At 35.8% G+C, this 24,349-nt stretch overlaps 1 protein-coding gene across 1 annotated transcript; it reads left to right on the plus strand.

Moving 5' to 3' along the window:
• The first annotated feature begins 503 nt into the window (after positions 1 to 503).
• On the plus strand, positions 504 to 19,616 carry LOC121407823 (ranBP-type and C3HC4-type zinc finger-containing protein 1-like). The gene is given in 15 exon segments (XM_041599054.1): positions 504 to 688; positions 5,384 to 6,024; positions 7,382 to 7,574; positions 8,966 to 9,130; positions 10,712 to 10,862; positions 11,541 to 11,634; positions 11,989 to 12,220; positions 12,975 to 13,204; positions 13,689 to 13,868; positions 14,905 to 15,065; positions 15,505 to 15,616; positions 16,831 to 17,056; positions 17,059 to 17,108; positions 17,693 to 17,836; positions 18,509 to 19,616. Coding segments are annotated over 14 exon segments (2,253 nt in total). The 5' UTR covers positions 504 to 688; positions 5,384 to 5,790; the 3' UTR covers positions 18,590 to 19,616.
• Positions 19,617 to 24,349: the final 4,733 nt, after the last annotated feature.

The raw sequence follows: 24,349 nt of genomic DNA on the forward strand, positions 1-24,349 counted from the left end.
ATTTATTGAGATATAAATATCTCCAGCCTGGACCATTTTGCAAAAAAGAAGGCATTTATGCATGGGCGGAAATCCCATGGGGAACAGGGCCCCCCTACCGTTTGGAAGGGGGGGGGCCGTGGGCACAATATCAAATGTCCCCCTGTCCCCCTACTATTTGTGGTCTGTTATAAAATACATCATTCAATACATTTTTTTCTTTTCTTTTTTGTTTGTCAAATTTATTTTGGACGAAATTACTTTACATTTTGGGTGATAACTTTTTTTTTGTCTAATTTTCCGGGGGGGGGTCCCCCGCGGGGGATCCGAGCGCCCCTGGTCGGGCCTACCTTTTCTTGGGATAGATTTCCGCCCATGCACATATGGGGCGGGGGAACATATGTAGGCTTATTATCTTCAAAGTGGAGAAAATTCTACCCAAATAAATAAGTTTGAATTATCAATCAAGTCGCAAACTTTGGAACCCTTCACTTCATGACCTATGACATCATCGTCGGATGCATCATCAGTCGGGGAATCCCCACTACTGCACTGCAAAGCCACTTTCGAGAAGTCTGCGTGATATTAATGGAGGATCGGAGTCGGCCGTCGGTGAACTGTGCAATGCAATGACAGCGGGAATACCAGTTTAGATCTACCCATTTTCTCCTGTGTAAATTTGGAATTATTCTGCTGTAGTAACGAATTTGTAAGTTTGCATGTTCAGAGATGCCAAGTTCAAAAAAATTTTATGCGTGAGATTTTCATGACTCGGCGTCTCTGTGCGCGCGCGGCCAGTACTTACACTCGTACGTTGCCAAAAGGCGCGCGCGCATGAGATATGGGCATAGAGATGTATATTGACACCAACGTGATTGACACTAGAGTAATCGCTCGCATTGACGCGCGCGTAATGCGGCTGTGATTCCATGTATTGCGCAGCCGCCATCTTAAAGAGGGCAAGAGCGCGGATTTATAACACACGGCTCTATGGGAGAATATCACATATTTCACTTTTTTTACATTATATTTTCAATTTAATGCTGTATGCAACGTTAAAATCACAAGGCAAAACATTGTTATGTTAAAATATATGATAACCATGCATATTTTATAAAGGAGATGGACTGAACATCAGAAAACGGGGGAAAACGACGAGGTCGACTGAGTAGTAATATAAGCCATCATATAGCATATACCGTGACGAGGGTGTAAGATAAGGTCAACTTAAAGAGAAATTCCAGTAGTTGCAGTAAATGCTGATTTCATGAGAAAGTCTGTAAAACCAGGCTTAATTGTCAGAATATCATCGAGGATCTAGATCTGGTACAGTTACATAAACTGAACTTTGTGAAATCTTGAAATCTACGCTGAAAAACGTTCACACTGAAGATCACCAACACAGATAGGCACACGTGGGACAGTGTATTATTATTGCTGGAATAAAGACCCGACGGAAGTGACCGAATCCGCGCTTATTTTGCTTATTTCTCAGCAATTACACAATTTCTTCCAGAATCCTTTGGCACATATTTTTTATTCATACAAACAGACACTTGGGTGGTCATTATATTAGATTCTGCAAAAAGTCATTTTGAGATCGTTACCAAAACTGGAATTTATCTTTAACACTTTAGAGTGTTCATATGTTCTCTTGATTTGGTGCTCATTTGACACTCAGTTTTCAAGCAATACTGTATTGAAACAACACTTAGAGTGTAAAATAAACACCAAATACTCAGAAGTGTTGAAACAACTTGTGCTCATGACACTCCGGCAGTGTTCAAGCAATATACTGTGTTGAAACAACACTTAGAGTGTAAATAAACACTAAATACTCAGAAGTGTTGAAACAACACCGTGACAGGTGTTGGATAGAAATATTTTAACAAAAATTATTGTTGAAGTTACACTTCACTGGGGTAATTCAACACTGTCTGTTGTTGGGGTATTTTAAATAAATACCCTAGTATTAAGTTACACCGTCAGGCTGCAGGTGTTGAAGAACTTGAAATCGGACACCAAATGGTGTGAATCCGAACCGTAAAACAACACCAAAGCTGGTGTTGGTATTTTTTTTTACACCAAAGGGTGATTTAAACTTTCGTTTAAATGTTCGTTTCTGCAGGTGTTCGAGGGTGTCAAATGAACACCAAATGGTGTCAACTTCATAACATTCTCCGACTCGTGTTCAAATCGAACACCAAGACTGGTGTTGATATATTTTAACATCCTAAATGTTGGTAATCTTAACACCAGTGGCAGTGTAACTCCAACACCAGATGGTGTGGTCCTATTGGGCTGCTAGATTTAACACCCGTGGTGTTAAATATAGCTATAACGTCGCATAGTCTCCAATATTATATTTAATGGGATTATCAGTGATTCACCATATGATTTCTACTTTGATTTCGTCAAAATTAACTGAAAGGAGGGGAAACTTCAGACCAAGCCCTGATCTACATCATAGGTAATGCACGTACAGCAACCTATTTTTCCCCCGTTTTCTGGATGTTCAGTCCATCTCCTTTATAAAATATGCATGGTTATCATATATTTTAACATAAAAATGTTTTGCCTTGTGATTTTAACGTTGCATACAGCATTAAATTGAAAATATAATGTAAAAAAGTGAAATATGTGATATTCTCCCATAGAGCCGTGTGTTATAAATCCGCGCTCTTGCCCTCTTTAAGATGGCGGCCGCCCCGAACATGGATTCACAGCAATTTGATGAAGTCCGCCCTCTAGTGTCAATAATATACATCTCTATGGATATGGGCTTCATCATATCGATCCATACTACAAAACCATGCGATGCACGCACGTAATTCATCGTATCACGTACTAGCTGTGCGCTGACCATGCTGACTGCACTCTCGATTCGTCTCGCATGCCTGGCTAGACGCGAAGGCGGCCGGCCAGTCGTATAATCTAGAGAATAATGCTACTTTTTCTCTATTTTTTCTGTCGGGTCCCAATGCGTGAGAAAAATCAGTGCCATGCGTGAGATCGTGAGACGGACCCTGAATGCGTGAGTCTCACGCACAATGCGTGAGACTTGGTAGCTCTGCATGTTGTTGGTTTATTTGAATTATTATACAAGTTAATACGGTAGTCGACAAAAAATCTTGGCCGAATTTCATCTTCATGATTATGAGTATGACATGGTCATCATGGGATTGGGAAACTAAAAGGCAGTCAAACAGACTTTTCATTGGCAATGCCAATGTTAATCATGTTAATGCAGTGTCTGTACTGCGTACAAAATGTATGTATAAAATTACAACTAACAGTGAGTGGCAGTGTTATTTTGTATTATTTCCCTAGCCTTTAATAGTCATGTAAACTAGCTTGCTTTTAAATTGTCGATTGTGGCAAAGGAAGTGAGATACTACGTCAGCAATATCTGTGTTAGTGTATTACTGACTTGAGACTGAGTCTGACTCTGAAGCAGGCGAATGTTGCTTGCACTTTTAGATTAGAACTTTTGGCATTGTATTATTATCCTAGCTAAGAGTCTGAATGAATGACTGAGTCTGCAATGTCTTCCCAAACCGTCATGCACATGCTGAATTGAAATTTGGTTCACAATTTTGTTTGTTTTTTTCTTGTGGTATTATGATGGTGGGCCCCAAGTCTGCGCACCTAACAATTTGAGTTAAGATTTAACATGAATTTCTTCTTATTTCACAAAATATTTTGGTTAAAAGTGTTCCTTACATTATTAAGAGTAAGTGTACCAAATTTCTCATTAAAAAAATGAAAGAAAATATAAGATTTTCTTGAAAAAACCTCGGGCAGTCATTTTCAGATTGAAAAAAAATGGTACCCAATGTCTGCGCACTCATTCACTTTGCACACGATTCGGGGATTTTGATGACAAAAGCTGCATTTTGAGGCTGTCACATGAAATGCCATGAATTCATTATTTTTCCACCATTTTGAGTCGAATTTTTTTAATGAATACCTGCCTATGTATTGCATGTGTAAAGTTCGTGCCCGTTGCGTATCTTCTTTTACTAATCGCGCATATACGCGGGTGCGCAGACTTGGGAGACCGCGCAGACATGGGGGAACTGACCATACTAATAATAGGATGGGGGGGTCGGATGTCTGGATACTTTATATTTTTGAAGCCTTATTTTTTTGTCTTTGGATTACACTAAAAATATGAATTCAATAGTCATAATCATCTTCTATTTTGTTCTCTATATTTCCCAACATTTTGTACTAAAAATTTATAAAACTTCGCTTGTTAATTTTTCCAAATGACTTTCTAAAATGAATCGTCCAGACACACATCTTGTGCGGACACACAACTAAGTCTACCCCATATATTATAGTTATCTAGTCATGTGCCTTGGACCGACAAGGCTGAAGTAGTTTTCTAATGCTATTATAGTCAATGTTCAAGTAAAAATATCTAAAATCTGGTTTGCCAACAAAAGACAGCTGAGCTGGAGCTTGGCCAGGCCTCATGGAAAAATATGCTGTTTCACTCGGTTAGGTTAACTGAATTTTCAAAAGAAATATATCAAATTTCAATTCTATCTTTGAATCGTGCATTCTATTCGGTAAATTTTCTCAGGCTATGTGCAACAGGACAAACAAATATGAGCCCTGGTGAACCATGCAAGTTAACATCATGGGACAAACTTAATTTATTAATTTCTTATCCTGAGAAGAAAATTATTTCAAACAAAATGGGCTAGATACTCCACTGCAGTAGTTCCCATAATAATATTCAACCCAGGGGCAGATCCAGGATTTTCAAGGGGGGGGGGGGCACATTTTCCAGAGGAAAAAAATGACCAACAAAAAAAATTTAAAAATAAAATAAAGACATTTCGTCCACGAAAAAATTTGACAAGCAAAAAACAAAGGTCTTTATTTTCAAAAGTTCAAGGGGGGGGGGAGCTCACTTCTGTTATAACGGCATTTTTACATTACAAATTGTAATTGTGTCTCTCAAAGGGGGGGCATGGGCCAGCTTTGCCCCCCCCCCCCCCCCCCCGAATCCACCAGTGATTCAACCTTTGTGTTTTCAGATGTGACAACATGGTAAAGGGAGTGTCACTTGCTTGCTGAACAAATTTTTGATTGCTCTAACCATGGACCTACTGCTCTCACCATATAAATAGATTTTATGATCTGGGGCCCGTTTCATAAAGAGTTACAACAGTTGTAACTTTGCCAACTACCATGGTCACCTTGATTCTGATTGGCTGCTGAGCCTCTGTTACCATGGGGATTTGCCATAATGGTACAGTTACAACATTTGTCAGTCCTTTAGGAAACAGGCCCCTGCTTGAGATTGTGGTGAGTTCCACATTGTTCATTCTCAGATCAGATTTCTTTCACAAAATTTTATAATCATTTTTTTGAATTGATTTCTTTGCAGGTTTCAAACATTTGATGGCTGCAAGTCACCATATTACAAACACCTCATCACCCAACAAGACGTTTCTATCAGGGATCCTTGTGGAAATCGGATGTGATACACTCTCCCTCTTTTCTTTTTCATCTCTCCATATTCAGATTTAAAACCAATATAACTAACGTATCTCATTTAAGATCTCATTTTTATCTTGTCAATGTGCGAAGGGATTATTACACTATCTTTTGAATTTTCATTTATATTTAGTAGAAATAAGTTGTCATATCATATCAGAGACATTGATTTTTTTAAAAGCCAGTCCACCCCAAAAAAATAAACAGAGGAAAACGTAGCTAAAGAAAAGGTATTGCAAAAAAGTTGCCAATTTGATGATAACAACCTAATCCAACTCCAATACTAATTACTGTATAATGCAATCAAGTCTGTCACGAGGCCACGCATCTGGAATCACTGTCGTTCTCTCTGGAAGGGGCTTCTTGAGCAGCTATCCGACGAGGGACCTCACCAGGAGGCGAGATCCTAAGGGAAGCCTATCGGCTAAAAACACTCATGATGGGGGCCTTCTTAATGCCCCGGTCAAACTACAGCTTCTAAATCACAAGCATGGGGGCTATTCAATCCGTATTGTGCACAATGATGACAGAGTAAGTATGTTAAAGGAAAATGAAACCCTTGAAACGAGAAAGCTTAGTGCAAAAACAAAAAAAAATCAAAGGAACAGATAAACGAAAGTTTGAGAAAAATTTAATGAATAAGAAAGTTATGAGCATTTGAAGTTTATATCATTATTGTAGATCCTCCCACTGGCAATGCAACAAATATGTGTGATGTCACATGTGAACAACTTTCCCACCTTTTTCTATATATTTCACTTATAATACCTCTTTTATCACATCTATCATTAGATCATGTATTCTTTCTATAGGAGAGCATGTAATACAGATTTTTAAAGAATTATGGATAAAGAGTTTGTATCACCCTAAGTAAGATACAAAATTAACAATTTTGGGGTACCGTATTATAAACTCCGTCAAGGGTAGGCCTAAAGTTGTTCACATGTGACATTACAAATATTTGTCACATTGCCAATGGGAGGATCTCCATAGCATCCGTGATCGCAACATTCAAATGCTCATAACTTTCTCATTTGTCCAATTTTTCTCAAACTTGTTTTGATCTCATTCTTTGATTTATCTGTTTCCACAAAAGCCAACTTGTTCTAAATGTTTCATTCCCCTTTAATGATTGAGTTAAAGACAAAAGGCGAGGGGGGCGATAAATTGAATCTTTCAATGTTTGATTGACACATTTGTATCAGATGACATTTTGAGAAGGTAGCCTTTTACTTTTCTCTAGCAAAAAACCTGGGGCAGATTGGATGAAAGCGTCTTTGCAAGGACCATCTTTCGTGTCACCCATTTTTTATGATGCGCCATGTGAAACGCATTTCAAATAAATTATCTGCATTTATTCGTCCGTGAAAATAAACAAAATGTTTGTTTATGAAATGATGTGATATCTCATGAAATTGTAGAAAATTTGATTTAAAAGAAAGCTTACAAATTTTATTTGTTTATCATAAATTTCAGAAATACCCGCTTATAGCGCATGATAAAAGATGGGCGACACGTAAGACGGTCCATGGAAAGACCCTTTCATTTCATGCAATCAGCCCCAGCTACTTATGCACTAGAAGCAGTCGCTGACTAGAAGTTGATATCCATCAGTTCAAATTAAAGAAAGTCTAGTTACAAATGATTTTATAAGATAATTGTGATTCATACATTACTCTAAATAGATTAAGAGAATAGCTTCAAGATTTGCAAACTCTTATTTCTTCTTGTACTGTATTAAAGATGAACAAGTATTGTATACTTGCACTCAAACTTTCTTTTGCTCACAGTATCAGCATATAAAATCTTGTGTGGGTTAATTCCCTTGATATGAACCTAAACTCTATTTTGAAAGTAATTTCTCATTTTGTTGCCTTTGCTTTTTCAGCCAAGATCTCAACCGATCATCAATGAACATTTAGAAGAAATATCTGTTCTCAATCACACAGCACAGCAGTTTGAGTTTGTTTTGGGTAGAGACGGTAGCCGCCATTTGATGCTGTTTAACAACACAGGAGAAGGACAGCAATTCCAATTAATACTTGGTGCCGTTAATGCCCAAGGGCAGATTAGAATGACTAGTAAGTAAATCCCAGGGTTATAATAAGTTTTGTAGCTTTATGCAATATTTATTCAGATCTGTTCAAAATAAGCCATCAAATACATGTTACTTACTTCAATTACTTTTACATTGTGAATTCTACTACTTCTTTAATTTTCAATATCAATGTTTCATTTATTACATCATGAAAAATTATCTTTTTGGAGGTTGATAACTATATCACTCTTCTTACTGCTGTCACTAATGCTGCTACCATTGCTACTACTATACAGTAGTCTATTGGCACCTTTACTATTACTGATGCAATGACTGCTAGTAATACTATTTAACATCATTTATAAAATATGAAAGAGCTTTTCCATGTTTTGTTTTTATGAAAAAGATATTGTTTTAAAATCAATTTAATCAATATTTTTTAATACTCTCATGAAACAATATTTGAGCAGACAAAAACTCAAACGATCTAACCACTGAATGTTAAATATGTCGAGCAGTATTTTAAGATCTATGCAGGAAGTGAAAGTGATGAGTGACCAATATAAAGTATGATGCTTTCGAATATGGAAGGGGAAAATCTTTAATGTTGTTGCTTAAAATAGATGTGAACTGCTGATTGTCAATTCATCATGAAAGGTTTTTGCAAATACAGTTTTGTATTGCAACATAAACATGTAGAATGTGAATGAAGGCAGTACTTGGATTGAACAGAACTTTAATACAGTAGCTCTAGAGTTTGCCTTTGTGATAACATGTACAGCTCGTATAGGGTATGATTTTTTTGTCTATGTAATTTTTTTTTTACTGTTGAGTATGATCAACATTCAGTTAATTTTAGTATTAAGAATCAGCAATTCACGTGAGTATGTTCATCAAATATATAGTTTATGTTTTGAACAGATGACTGTAATGGAAATGCAACTTCTAATCTGAACTTTTGTCACTCATATTGCAATAGAATGATCAGACATTGTCAGTCTGTAGAACATGCGTAAATTTATTATGGATGATTTCTTGTTATTCCAGATAAGTGCAATGAGGTATTCTGGTTTGACTATTCTGCTATGGGGTACAAAATCAATTTTGCATGTTAGTATCAGTGGTTGTAATTTTCTCTGCATGGACTTATACTCAAATTCCTATGTGAGGACCGGAGTGCATTGCATTAAAACTTTGCTTTGTAATATGTCTAGATATGAATGCTGTGTAACAGAGGGCACGCTGAAGCTAAACATCTATGCATCAGTGAAGTTTCTGGGTTAATGTTATGCTTGATCATCAGGAGTGCAACAAATTTCTTGAACTCCTTTTTCCTTTAATACCTTTACCCCTTACCCTCACCCTTTACTCTCACCGCTTACCCCCCCTTACCCTCTCCTTCCCCCTCCCTCCCTTTCTCCTTCTCTTCTTCAGGTAAACGAGGAGCAGCTCCAATGGCAGCTAGGTTTCCAGGTCTCCAGGGAGGAGGAGGAGGTGGAGGAGGAGGAGGAGCAACCAAGAAGAAAGTAACCAGCAAGGAGAAGGAGAGAGTTCCTACGGTCGCTCCTACTGAAAATGGAGCAGACGACATTGATATTCGTAAGTTAAACTTATATCCTTTACTTTGGGAATTTTGTTGTTTGCTTGTTTTGCACTAAAGTGGGTACTTTAAAGTGGAACCGTTGCTTTAGAAGAGATTGTAAGTGAATGAGGAATATATATTCAGAAATGTGTCTCCCTTTCCTTTCTTTGAATCAAATGTTTCTGATATGAAATATATCGTTATCTCTTGGTTTCATGTAGCGAAATGAACTTCCTTGGCAATGAATGGAGGTATATATGCTATTAGTATAGTTCCTTGGCTTTGGTTGGAAAGCATCTAATTTGATCTAAATCACCTCAGAAATGATAGTTTGTCCTATCACTTTAAATCAGAAATGAACAAGCAGCCTTAAAGGGAAGTTCACTCTGAAGAAAAGTTTACTGTAAAATTAACTGAAAAAAATAATAAAAAAATATTAGTGAAGGTTTGAGGAAAATCCATTAAAGATAAAGAAAACTATTAGAATTCTAAATTTTGGATTTGTAATGTCATAAATGAGCAGCTGTCCCATATATGTTATGTAATGGAAATACATAAATTTCTATTTTTTGATGGTTCATGATGACTTATCCATTTTTTTTTTTATTTTTTAGGAACAGGTATGAAATGATTTGTCTGTTGATATACTGAAGGTGCAACAAAAAACATTTTCAGTTTCCTGAGGAGAAAGCGACATTTTGTTGATTTTTACCATATGGTATGTAGGGAAGCTGCTCGCATATGATGTCACAAATCTAATAATCAAAATTCCAATATCTTCTTTATTCATTAATGGATTTTCTGTTTCTGTTTGTGGTAACTCCCGCAAGAACTCAGCAGGACAGCATTTTTTGCTGGTAAACGCCAAGCTGGTATTTAACCAATTACCTTGGAAACATTTTACATCTAGGTTAATCAGTCATAGTAAGTGGCTGATGTAATAGACGACAGATATCACTCTTGGGCCTTTTTATCAAAGTGGAGACAATGGCAGAGTTGGGATTCGAACTCACAACCTTGCGATTATGAGTCCAATGCTCTAACCACTGGACCACACGACCCTGTGGTCCAGTGGTTTTCCTCAAACCTTCGCCAATATTTTTATTATTTTTTTGTTATTTTAACAAGCTTTTTGTCAGGTTCAACTTTCCCCTAAATTGTGCCAACTCAAATCCTCAACAATCCACATCTGGCCAGCATAATGAAGCATTCTGTGCTGTATAGTCTTGTAATATAAGCCCACTCGAGAATGATAAAACACTAATTCACTACTAAATACATTCATACCACACTAGTTAAGTTATCACGTAGCAATACAAGTACATTTCTCTCCAAAACATTTTAGTTTCAATGCATTAATTAGATGATGGGCTACTTCATTCTCTGTATTTATTGATGGTCATCTCGAAATGTATATATATATATATATATATATATAGTCTTTAAAATATATATATTTCGAGATGGTCATCTCGAAATATATATATTTTAAAGACTATTTATTTAATAACACACAGTCAATGAGAGACCATGCAAGGTGTTGGTCAGTTTGCACCCCCTATTAAAATAAACAGCCGTAATAATTTGTTTATTGACAGATACCATGGTAGAGCTTTTCAAAACGTCAATAGAGGCCGGTGATGTCATGAATTCTGAAATATGGGCTAAGAATCTTGCCACCCTTCAACCCAAACTCAGCATCTTGGTTGAAACTGCAGGAAATACTGTACCGTCGAGCAGTGATATATCGTAAGACATACTTTCATTTAACCCCCAATAAATCTCATAACACTATTTGTGCAAATATTCTCTCCTGTTTCAATTAAGACGTAAAAGAATCATTTAAATAGATTTGTCATGGTTTTTTTGTAGATGAGCTTTATTTGTAATTCACTGTAATTGAATTAGATTCATGAATTTTCAGGAGTAGTCATAGAGGGGAAAAGTTTTGCAGAAGTTAGTAAAAACTTGGAAGGCTCAGGTAGTCATACCAGTGCGTAGGAAAGGTACAGACTCGCAATCAATAGTGATGTTATTTATAATATAGAAGGCTTATATAGTTTGTATCACTGAAATAGAAACAAAAACTTTCATGCAATTCATAAGAGGCAATACTGTAGCAGGCAGGTGATGAACATAAATGATCAATTTAGTTTTACATTCACATGAGCCCATGTATGTATTAGTATGAGATTTCCTGAGCACTGTCTATACTTTTCAAAAGGTCGATAGTGTGAATGGATATATGAATTATGAGCCTAGGAGCATTCAGACATTATTCAGAATTAACTTCATTAAATAGCAGTATTGAGAAAACAGAGTTATTCATCAAACCAAATGTGACACTTTTATGAACGAATAATATAATATTTGTAATTTTCAAAGTGAGTTTATTTTATCAATGTTCATATTGATTTATTCTTCTAGGATTCAAGTTCAAGTTGAAGATCGAGATTCATCAAAATTGAAGTTAAGAATGTCTGTGCCATCGAATATAACAATTGCTGGTCTAAAGAAAAGGGTGAGTAAAACAATTAAAATGAAAAACTTAAAAGTAGAATCAATTTGTTCTTTTAAATTGAGTTTGTAGAGTTAGTATTGCTAGATTTTTTTCCTGCAATCTTTCAGTACCTGCGAGAATATCTCACTTTAAAAACTTAATCTTTTGGGTACATGTGTGTGAAAAATATTGTTGCCAAGACCTATTTCTTTATTACTGCCACTGTCTAATAAAAAGAAGACTGAGAATACATTGTGTTTAACGTTTTTACATTTTTTCTTTCCTGAACAAAAAGGATTCAATTATTGTCCTTTTCCAGTTTTGTTGGAAAACCTTTTACATTTTGCTGGATCTTTTATATGTCATGAATTACAGACTTGTCTGACTTACGATCTTCCAACGCAAGTTCAGAACTGGCTTATTGGTGGTCGCATAGCAAAAGATACCGAGACTCTTTCAGCCAATGGAATCACGTCGTCTGGCGCAACCCTTTACCTTTATTTGACCTCAGCTGCTAAGGTCAATATTACGAAGGAATCCCTGGAGATTGAGAAGCATGCCTTCTCTGAGGATAGAAGGAAGCACCAGAGATATCGGCCAGACCAAAGTAGGTTTAAAGGTTGCATAGTGTGCTTGTGAAAGATAGATGTTATTGCATGGGCTAAATTTGAACTTGTTGAAATACTTTTTTAATCAGTGAGCCTGTATTCCAAAGGAAATATGACTTTCCAATATTATAAGTATCATTTAGATACTCCATGAGAAAATCCAACTTTTGATTTACTATTGATTTACTGACCATTATTGATTGTTGATATCTTGTACTAAATGGCCTTGCTATGCTACTTGTAATTTTGTGTCTTTGGGATGTCTTTGGTGACATAAGACTTGTACAACCTAGGACTATGCTCACAGTGGTGCCCTGTTTTTTTTTTGATACCCATTTTGAATCTTTATGTCAGGGCAAAATATATTTCCAATTCTTTGTAGAACCATCCAATAGATTTTCTCGATGATGATCTCCCCATAGGTATACATTAAAGAAATGAGATCCAGTATTTCTTTCCTTTCTAAATTACAATGACCATGACAGACTTCAAAGAATGTTATTGTCATAAAATTATACATCCAAATAAGAATGCTTGATATGTAAACATTTCATGTTTGTGGTTGCATTTGTGTTAAAAATATAATAGGTCAAGTTATTGACTCATCTGCTGGGAGGACAAATTGAGAGTGGAAAACTTAAAGCTTCATATCATATAACTTGTAGAAAGAAATTAAATATGAAATTTTTTAGAATATTGAAAGATAAGCTATGTCCAATGACTTCGAAAGATTTTCTTGTGGAATTTTATCAGACCTCCAAACCATGCGAAGAACCAGCAGTGGCAGCACAGAAGACCGTAGTACCTTGCGATCCTCACTTAGCAGGGCAAGATTGTCTCCCCCACCGGTTGTTGAATCTGCTTCGTTACAAAGACGTGTACCACCTTCACATGATAGTTTCATGGATAGGGGGTCGACCTCAGGATCAAGAACTTCATTAGCTGAAAGGCATGAAGTGAAGAAGGAACCAACTGCCATGGAGGTACGTTTAGCGTCTGAGAATAGAATTCAGAAACAATAATGGCCTACTTGTCAGAGGAAACAGTGATTGAAAAGTTAGAAGTGATATTGGGAAATTAATGGTGTTTCCAAAGCAGTAGATCTGATGTTCATGGATTTTCTGTATTTATAAATAAATTTTTTGTCATTAGTTAAAGGAACAATGTAAGTTAGCAAGGTTTTCAGCATCTCTCTGAATACGGAGAGCTAGAACAGATGTTTTTGTTTGAGAACCTTCGAAACAGATTTAGATGTGCTTGAAAAACCTTCTTAGCTATCAGGTTGAATTCGTAACTGACATTTAAAAAAAGAGACGTAAATTAAGTAATTAGCTTAATCATATACCTGTATCCTTAATAATCTGTGCACATGTGGTTTGGAGAGCAGTTTTCCTCATATCAGCATTGGGTAATTTATTTTGTAACCGATTCAAACAATTTCTTTAATCCTAACCTTACATTCCCTAGGTTGGATGGGTGTGTCCGAGGTGCACCCTTGTGAACCCCCCTCTAATCCCAGGGTGCCAGGCTTGCTCCACTGATCGTCCTGAAAATTACAAGGTACCTGCCAAAGGGACCTACATCATGGACCCCTCAGAGAGCAGCTTTCAGAAAGCCTTAGAAGCGAACGAACAAGCTCTTTTGGAGGTAAAGAATTTATTGCATCTACAATCCAGAACATCCAACGATATTTGAAGTAAGAACGTTTTGTTTTTAAAGGATTACATCACCTTGTGATAGATCTTAGTTCCTCTGTCTGAACACCTTTGCTTTGACAAAAGTTTGTTGTGACAATGTGGCAATTACCAAAGGCGCCGTCAGATCTGAGTCTTTCACGGAGGAATCCCACATACGTCTTATCATCACTAAATCTCACGTTAGTCACAGACAAAACAATGGGGAATGCAGATGAAGCTGCTGTAAAAAAACACACATAGTGTATTTATAGCAAGATTCCTGCCACATGGGGTTGTTTGGACAAACCAAATCTGTATGGCAGATTGAGCCCTGTTCTTTGACCTTTGACCTTGTATCCCTTTTTTTATTCATGTGTCGATGAAAACTCAGTGAAACATTTCATGGTAGTATGTGTGTATTGCTTTGTAACTGAAAGGAAAAGGTGCTATATCAAATGTCAATTGAATTGGATTGGATGAGATATTTAAAGATTAAATAGATAACTAGCATTATAGAAACAAAGTATCTGTGGTTGTAAGGTGATATTCACAATGGTTCGTACTAATGCAAGGTGATGATTGTAGTCAAAAGACAAAATGTCAGGAATCAGAGACGTTATGTTGTTGAATGTTAGTTTTAATATAGGAGGAACTATGGCAGTCAGAGGCACTAAACTCCAAGAAGTTGCATAAAGATGTTAAGATTGTTTTTTTAATGTGATCAAGGCTGTGATGTGTCAGGAGATAAAAATAAAGCCAGTTTAATAAAGACTTTTCAGTGTAAGCTACTATCGTGGGCATCAGTGTAGATGATTATCTTTTGTTTTGGGTGGAATGCAACAATAGGTGTCCCCCCCATGAACAAAGAATAATCCTTTACCCTGATGCCGGGGCTCACAACGACCTTGAAAACAGTAATATAAAATATCCTTTTGGAAGGCTCAGGTAGTCATGAAATTACCTTTAATTTATTAATGGGTAAAATGTAATGTTTTTTCGTGACAAAGATGGAGCAAGAGCGGGTAATCCAGAACTATCAAGATCTCTTGAGGATCGACGAGCAGGACCTGGTCCCAAACCAAGAAGAATTTGAATGTCCTATATGCCTAGTGGATTATGATCCTGGGGAAGGTGTAATGCTCAGAGAATGTCTTCATTCATTTTGCAGGTAAGACCAAATCATAGGTATAAGAGATCTAAGGTTTGTGGGAACTACTGTTGGGACTCAACAAGCCAAGCCTGGAGCCTGGCACAAGAGAGAGTTTATAATTTGAAATTTATTTTCAATCTTTTGGTGTTGCATTTGAATGCAATTTTTTTTCAATGGGCCTATATCTAGTGGAACTATTCCAGAGGAAACAACATTGGTGCGGTGTCTTCATGTGTTCTGCGTGTATGACAGGGTTGAAACAATACATTGCTCTTAGCCTGTTAAAAACTCATGGTTCCAATAGTCTTTTTTTCACAAGAGTGTCATATAATCTGCAATTGATTAAATAGTTTTGTGATACTGGGTCATGTACTTCATAGCATCATTTGTTCAAATATGGATTTGGATTTCTCATGATACTACTCCTTGCACTTCACTGTATTATTTCTTCAAATAGGGAATGTATCATCCAGCATATCAAGCAGTCAACAGATGCCTTGGTGATGTGTCCAGGTATGGAGGATGATATACCATGCACACAGCATGTTCTGGAAAGGGAAATTAAAGCAGTGAGTATCAACAAGAAGTTAAATGATAATAAAAACGGTATATTTACCCAGGGTAGACACTTCAGTTCCGAAAACTGTTCTCCCAGCGGGCCCTGCTATTATTATCCCGGTTGAGCTAGGCTACCTATTCAGGTGCACACAGCTTTTTGAGGATCTACTTCCTGCCGGTACCCATTTACCTCACGTGGGTCGAGTGCAGCACACTGTGGATGAATTCCTTGCTGAAGGAAACTACGCCATGGCTGGGATTCGAACCCACGACCTTCTGTTTCAAAGTCAGGAGACTAAATAGCAGTATAAACCAGTATTTAAGAGAGGAAGGCTCTAGAATCATGATTATTCATTAGTGCATTTTGGCGGCCCGTTGCATAAGGAGTTGCTATCAAACACAACTCTAAAAATCTTATGCAACTTGATTTCCAACCAATAAGCAGTGTGCATTTGGGACTTGCGTGTCTTCAACGGGCCCCTGATCTAGTAATTTTTTACATAGTTTACGTAAGTCAGATGCTTTAATCCCAAGTATGCTGACAGTCATCAACACAGATAAGCACACAGTTCCCCAAGCATACATGGTCATATGTATTGCTGTTGCTTGAAAAAATATTTATCAACCCAACAGAATGCCAAGTTTTTTTTAAGGTTATTATTCAACAAATATTAATTTTCTACTAGAATTATTAAGCTTATATCTTGTATTTTAGAATGAATACACTGTGGAGTTCATTTTGTTGATTCTGTTATAGTTCATTTTATAATTACCACACCTGGAAGCTACATTTAAGAGGATTGACTTCCCGGTCATGTGTAATGATGTAATCAGGAAAAACTTAGACGCATTTAGTGAGAGTTTTAAAAGAAAGTGTTGCCAAATAGGAGCCCATTTCTCTCAATGGTATGTCTTAATGTGGCACAGTACTCCCACCTTAAACATTAGATACTGTTTTTTTAAAGCAAATGGAGTCGTTGCATCATAATAATGGTGGTGATTTTTTTACCTGATTGCTAAGAAAGCATGAATACTTGTAACCAGAGGACCGATGGCTTAGGTTCCTCTCTGAGGGACCTGGTAATGAGGATTAATGCCTGGGTGACCGGAATCCGAAACCCCCGCTCTACCGACTGAGCTGTCGTGCCTCTAATGTGCCTCTAAAAGCTATGCTTGTGTAATATCATAATGGACCAGTACTCTCTCAAATCTATTTTTTTTACAGCTTTTGAGTGAAGAAGACTTCCAGAAGTACCTAGAACGTGGTCTTCGCCGGGCGGAGTCCAGTGCATCCAACAGCTTCCATTGCAAAACTACCGACTGCAGGGGCTTCTGTTTCTATGACGATGATCTTAACTTCTTTGACTGTCCTCTCTGTAGGAAAATAAACTGTTTGACGTGTAAAGCCATTCATGAAGGTATCAACTGTAAGCAATACCAAGAGGATCTCAAATACGGGCGCAGAATGATGTGACAGCAAGACAGACGCAACAAGCTCTGGAGGTTAGGTTTCCTTCTCTCCTTTGACAGAGTTTCTTTTCTCTGTATATTAAAATTGTCTCACTACTCATGTTTCTTTAATTTCTGTGCATCCTGTTTTATGATTTTATGAGATTTGTGATTACAAGTTCAAAGGCCGTAGAGGTCACTATATTCATGAAAGTATCTTCTCTTGATAACTGAAGATCTATTATGTGGAGAACCTATGAAGTGCCCTATTTGTAGTATTCAACTTCAATTTATTTCTTAGGAATTGGTTCAGAGTGGAGAAGCTGTGAAATGCCATTATCATTCAATTTATTTTTTTAGGAATTGGTTCAGAGTGTAGAGGCTATGAAGTGCCAAATTTGTAGTATCATCATTCAATTTCAATTCATTTCTTAGGAATTGGTTAAGAGTGGAGAAACTATGAAGTGCCCTATTTGTAGTATCATAATTCAATTTCAATTCATTTCTTAGGAATTGGTTAAGAGATGTTACGAAGTGCCATTTTGTCATCAAAAAATTTTATTTTATGTCTTAGGAATTGAATCAGAGTGGAGAAGCTATGAAGTGCCATTATCATTCAATTTCAATTCATTTCTTAGGAATTGGTTCAGAGTGGAGAAGCTATGAAGTGCCCATTTTGTAGTATCATCGTTCAGAAGAAGGGAGGCTGTGATTGGCTACGGTGTTCAGTCTGTCAGACGGAGATCTGCTGGGTGACTAAACAAGCAAGATGGGGACCAGCTGTAAGTCAAATATATTCAACTTCTCAACATTTAGAAAATTTACCACAATATGTTCATGTCATTTATTTTTCTATGAAAAACTCAAGTAAAATGAATACATAGAAAATGTTCAATTAGATATTGGAAGGACCTTTCAAAAAACTTTTCTTGTGAGAATGGGGCCCTGTGCAAAAAAAAAAAAAAAATCCAATTTTGTATTGATTAAAGTGTAAATCTTATCAAAGGGCACACGTGAAGTGAGCATTTTTAGAAGGATCATATGAGGACTGCGAGACAGGATTTATTTGGAAATGTGTTTTACTTTGTTACCATTTTACCATTGAAATGTGATGATTTGTAATCCATCTTAACTCTGCCTAATTGGCTGGAATATGTGGGTATTTGAATAGAAAGAATCACAAAAAAATAGACAAAGATGGACATGTATACTGTAAACAGGTGCATGAGCTAGTCCCACATTAAGTCCAGTACACGGTCATTCTAGCATATTGCTGACACATCACATTCAGTTTGATAGTGAGCATCGATGCTGTTGTTTAAAATAAAAATCACAAATATTTTATTCAATTCTGTTAAGTTTTTTAGACATTTGACTGTTAAGGTATAAAATGTTCAATGCCTAAAAAGCATCAGTTGGTATTTGATATACCTCTCTCTTTCTATCCCTCGTAGGGTTCTGGAGACATAAGTGGGGGATGTCGTTGCCGCGTCAACGGGCAGAAGTGTCATCCCGAATGTCACAACTGTCACTGACATCATAATCAACGATCAGAGCAACGATTGATGGACATTCCGTTAAAATTATTATCAGCTTACATATTGATATGTACAGTATAACAAAAATTTGTTATTTTTTTAATTTGCCAGGCTCTAAACACTAGAATGATGCAAGCAATAATACCAACATGAAGTGTGTTTTATTACGGACACATATTGAATCCAGGTACAACTAAATTGTATAAATTTTTTTGTGTAAGCAGATTGGTGTTATCATTAGCTGCAATTTCTTCAAAATGATTAATTGTTAAGTTGATTTTATCTCTTATAATCTAGACCCATTTTTTATCATCAGAAAGATCATTTTGTTTAAGCTATGCCTTTCATTACACCAGATACACGTCCATGTTCATTCATATATGTAGAATAAAATTTAGCTGCACAATACGATAGTGATATTGAAATAGCATGATATTCAGAAGCCATTGAATAGATTATTCTGGGTCCAGGTATATCAAAATATTTTGAACATTTGAATTTCAGACAAGAAATTTGCCTTGCCAAAATGCTAAAAATCATTGGCATTTTCCCCCTTATTTCAATTCAACTCACCTGGGTCAAAGGGAAAGGGTCATAAATAAGGTTATACCTAACCAATGTTTTATTCTCCCTTCTCCATTCTGTTACTCTTAGCTAAAAAAGTGGTATGTGAACATTACTTGACATTTATTCATGTCAGACGTTATATCCCTGTATCCTGAATATTATAACTGGTGATTATTGTATACACAAATATGTAATATCATGCAACCCTAGAATTAAGTAATATATTTTTGTAATGTGCAATTTATCACTCAAGGTACTACATCAACAAAACAAAAACATAGGGACATGATCATATTATATATAAGGTAACAGCTAAAGATAAAATTTAGATTTCTTATGTTCCTGTATGAAAATAAAGTACGTCTTGATTGGAAAACATTACGCAAGGCGTTAATCCACACTTTGCCACTCTCCACCCAGGTGTTAAATGGGTACCCGGTAGGATGTGAAAGCCTATATGTAGTATGCCTAGCAATTGAGTCTTGGAACTCTTGTTAGAATGCTCCTCAGGGAGTGGAGAATGTGCATACATTGTATGCGGGCATGCAAGGATCCGATGACCGGGGTAATAAGATGTTTGTAAAGCTCTTAGAGACGTCGTTCCGATGTAGTATTAAGCGCTATATAAATGCGGAATATCATTATTATTTCAGCTGTTTATATAGCTAATATTTCTAGGAAGTCTGTTCCACATAAACAAGGCTGGAGGGCCAAGAGCCCTATCTCCCCCGTTTGTCTCATGTGCTTCTCATCTTCTGCTTTTTTCATGCACCCTTTATCTCTGTAATTCTGTAGTTCCCATAGACTTTGTACATGTATCACACAGTTCTGGCAGACAATAGGACAATCATTCTTTTAGCTGGTACTTTCATTTTATGCATTCGTTTTCTTTGCCACATCTTTTCATGATACATTATATTCGGGGTTTAATTCAAGAAATATGTATGATTAGGATTACAATAGAATTGTAGGTAATATGTTTGGTATGTGAAATTAAGGTTTGGATCAGGGAGGATGGAATAAGGTTTGTAGTTGATCCAGATTTTTTTTTTTTTAGTTATCATAAAATGCAATTATCTTTAATATAAGGGTATAACACTTGTACTGCTTATTTATCATCTGGTAAAATACTAGTATTTTAAAAATATGTTTTGCCTACTACTATTATGGTATTTTTCATTGTTATTCATGCAGTTGTACTATTTAAAATGCAAGCCCAAATTTGTAGAAAACAATCAGAGGTATGAAATCACATTGATAAGTTTACAAAACAATATTGATCGAGGCAGTGTATACAACAAATATTGAATGTACGGAATTCAACATTTATTTCTGTTTATCCCTCAACTCTGTGCAATTTTATATGCCCTTTGGATATTATTTCTCAAAACGGTGTTGCTATCACACATCTGACTTCTCGATAATATTAACAGAGTTACTATAACCAATGCTTGTACTCTAATTAGACATCTCAAAATACTTGTTTAAAGTTAAAGGTCAAATGATGCAGAGGTCATTATATATGTAAAATTCTCTTGTTCTTGTGATAAATGAAGAACCATTCGATGGATCAACTTCAAATTTAGTTCATGTATGTAAATTGGAGAGAAGGTGATCTGAGCAGATTTTGGATTCATGAGTTCAAAGGTCAAATGTTACAGAGGTTAATATTACATACTAAAGTTATCGACAAACCCCGGGTTTCGGATGCTGGTATGTGGTCATTTCTTAACTGGATGGCATCAAGTATGCGTAACAAAATATAATGTATGCACTGACACAGCACAGCACCTCGCAATTGCAAAATTCATTGAAAGCGTTTTCGTTCTTCTTAGGAAGTCCTCACTTATGGCCCCTATAACTAATAGTGCACCGAAGTCAGAGTCATCTGTAGTACTCAAAGTTACATTGTTCTGTTATGAAGATCTATTACAGCATGATTTGTTTGACTTATAATTTGATTATAGCCCCAAGGGAAGAGCTGCTTAAAAGAACCACAAGTTGTAACTTTGAAATTTACATAATCTTATTGGTCTCTATTTTAAAACGTTAATCAATATCTTATTCCTAGCTTGTTTGGTTTTCTTTCAAACTTTCACCATTCTAATTTTCATATATTTCTCTTTTATATAAAATGATTTATTACCAAGTATTGCCATTTGAATCCCTAGATCATAACCCGGTGGGGTCACTCAATATGACTTGGGGACCGCATGACCGTTACCAAAATCGTGGGAAAAGGGGTCAATTTCACGGAACGTCCGCGGACAGAACACTCCTCAAAGTAGTGAAAATGGGTGCTCACCGTCCTCGATCTGATGGAAATAGGGGTCAGGAAAAAGGGGAGAGGCCGCAGAGGGCGCGCGCATAATGCTATGTATCCTTATATGGACAACTCTACATTTATTTTTACAAAGAATTCTACTTTTCTTATTTTTCAAGAAAAATAAAATTCTTTTGGATTATTGTATCAGTATGACATGGCTCTTGGTCATCTTTAAGGACTGAGCACTCTGACGCCTGTGTTGCAATTTCCTCTAATGAGGAAAGGGTGTAAATGCCCTGTCCTTGAAATACGGTAAATAGGGGTAAATTTGCGAAATGGGCAAAAGTGTCCTTACAATCTTATAATTAGGGGTGTTTCAAGGTACCATTTTACCGCAATTTTGTCCTTGTTTTGCGTGAAAATAGGGGGGTAAATTTCACAAAATGTCCTTGAAATTGACTGCAATAGGGGGTCACTTGCATTTGTGGTAACGGTCATACGTGTCCCCCTCTGCGGCTGAGTGACCCCACCGGGGATCATAAAATGATAATAATCAATATATATATATATACTCAGCTTATATATGGATCATATACATTGAAAAGACATGCATGTCGGCTCCATGAATCATCAACATGCTAGCCACAAAGTGTATCATGCCATGTATTGCCGAAGAACACTTTAGTTCTTTATCATCTCAATTCAAAGTTATTTGTGTATGTCACGGATGCTGGCATGATTTGAATAAATGAATGTTTAAAGCATAGCTCATAACTGGATATGTATGATATGTTTGTTGTGTTTTTGGTTTTGGATCAATTGAAAGCAGTGCTTATAGGTCAAGTGCACCCCCAGAAAATTGTTGGTTTGAATCAATAGAGATAAATCAAACAAAAATAACGCTGAAAATTTCATCAGATTGGGATGTAAAAGAAGAAAGTTTAGACATTTTAAAGTTTTGATTATATTTCACAAAACAGTTATATGCACAACTCAGTTACATGAGAAAGTTGATCTCCTTCACTATTTGTTTGAGTGATACAATGTTTCATTTTTTACAGATTTGACAATCAGGACCAACTTGACTAAACCATAAAATGTATTGCCACATGTTCAGGGAGGAATAAATCTTTGTTTCATGTGATAGTGAGGAGAATATCATAATATTTCATATAATGAAATACAAAATAAACAATTAGTGGGTGAGTCATCAGTCCCCTCATTTGCATACCGACCAGGATGTGCATATAACTGTTTTGTGAAATTAAGCAAAATTTCAAATGTCATAACTTTCTTAATTTACACCCAATCTGGATAAAAAATCATTATGCTTGTTGGATTCTTCTCTTTTTATTCAAATAAATTTTTTGTTAGGGTGGATTTGTCATCTCAAGACCCAACTGTACAACCAACTCCCTATATTTGAGACCTTCCTGGAGGGATTTTTATCTGTAATACTTGTAAACCTGTGAAGTTTAAAAGGGAGAAAATATGTGGTTTGGACGGACAAAAAATGTTGATTATTTTATGGAATTGCCCACATTCAAAAGTGTTTGTGGATGATACTGATGTTTCATAAGTTATGTTTATCAGCTGATCTGTCATTTATTTGAAAAGTGATACAGTCTATTTCATTTATTATTAATCTGCTTCTTCTCATGAACTCTTAATTTATTTCCCTATCTAATACTTGTAGAGTGTGACTTTTGTTGTTTTTTGTAACAAATGAAATTATTATATAATATACATTTATGCAAATTATATACATATATTTCTATTTTTATCGGGCATATTTTTTTAACAATCTTTTACAAAAGCTTGGTGAAAAAATGGAGAAATTTCAACATTTTGGTATACAAAATATTTCAAGTTTTCAAATTTGTTTTATTTCATCTTCAACAGAACAAAATAAAATGGTCGTAAATATTTACAATGGTATTTGCAAAAGAAATCTATGAAAACAATATGAATTGAGGTAGGTACAATGTATGATATTTTCCATGAGTAAAACAAAGCATTAAACAAATTATCATAAACATTATATAGATCTGAGAAGATGGAGAGATCCACAGAAAAAAAGCAAAATAATTATTGTACAGTTGCCTACGAAGATGAATACGGAGGTAACACGGCCTTTAACAGCACAAGAACAAGAAAAGGAAAACAAACACGAATGATATGAACACAAAAAGGAAAAAGAAATAGAGAAAGATAATGTAAGAGCAGTACTTCAACACTGAATAATAAAAAGAAAACAAGTTGAGAAGGCATGACATTGTGAATCTAATAAACAAAGTTATGATTATTCAAAAGGATAAAATTATAGTGTTTTTTTATTAAAGAAATGATAAATCGGCTATTAATGATTTCTTCACTATGAGAGTTCCAGAATCTCGGGCCATCATTAATAAATATTGCTGTATGATATCAGTGTTTTGTAGCAAACAAAAAAATGTATGTTTTTTTTTCTACATAAGTTCCTGAAAATATTAGTCTATATAACAACATGTGCACACACACACACACACCCCTCCTAGCTCATACGATGATGCCTAGCTCCCCCCCCCCCTTCTGATCTCGGTCGCCGTTCGCGCGTTCGCACCGAAATTTGGCACTCACATTCTTTACCACATAAACTACAAGCCAGTAAAAAGAGAGATTCTAAAAAAAAATATTTTTTTTATTATTATGAATAAAATATGCAAATTTATTCGTGAAAAACATTATTGCACATTTTAACACCCAATTTCACTTAAAATATTCTCTCTTTTTTTTCAGAAGTCATCTTTGTAATCTAATTTAAAGATTTCCACAAAGAAAAATTGCAAAAGCCATTTTTTTTTACTTATGTATTTCTTTGTTATTAGAATTTCTGATGTATTTATTTGGTATCTTTTCTTCATTTTTTCATTGTTTTTTTAATG

Source organism: Lytechinus variegatus, chromosome 2 (assembly GCF_018143015.1).
Source record: "Lytechinus variegatus isolate NC3 chromosome 2, Lvar_3.0, whole genome shotgun sequence".
NCBI lineage: Eukaryota > Metazoa > Echinodermata > Echinoidea > Temnopleuroida > Toxopneustidae > Lytechinus > Lytechinus variegatus.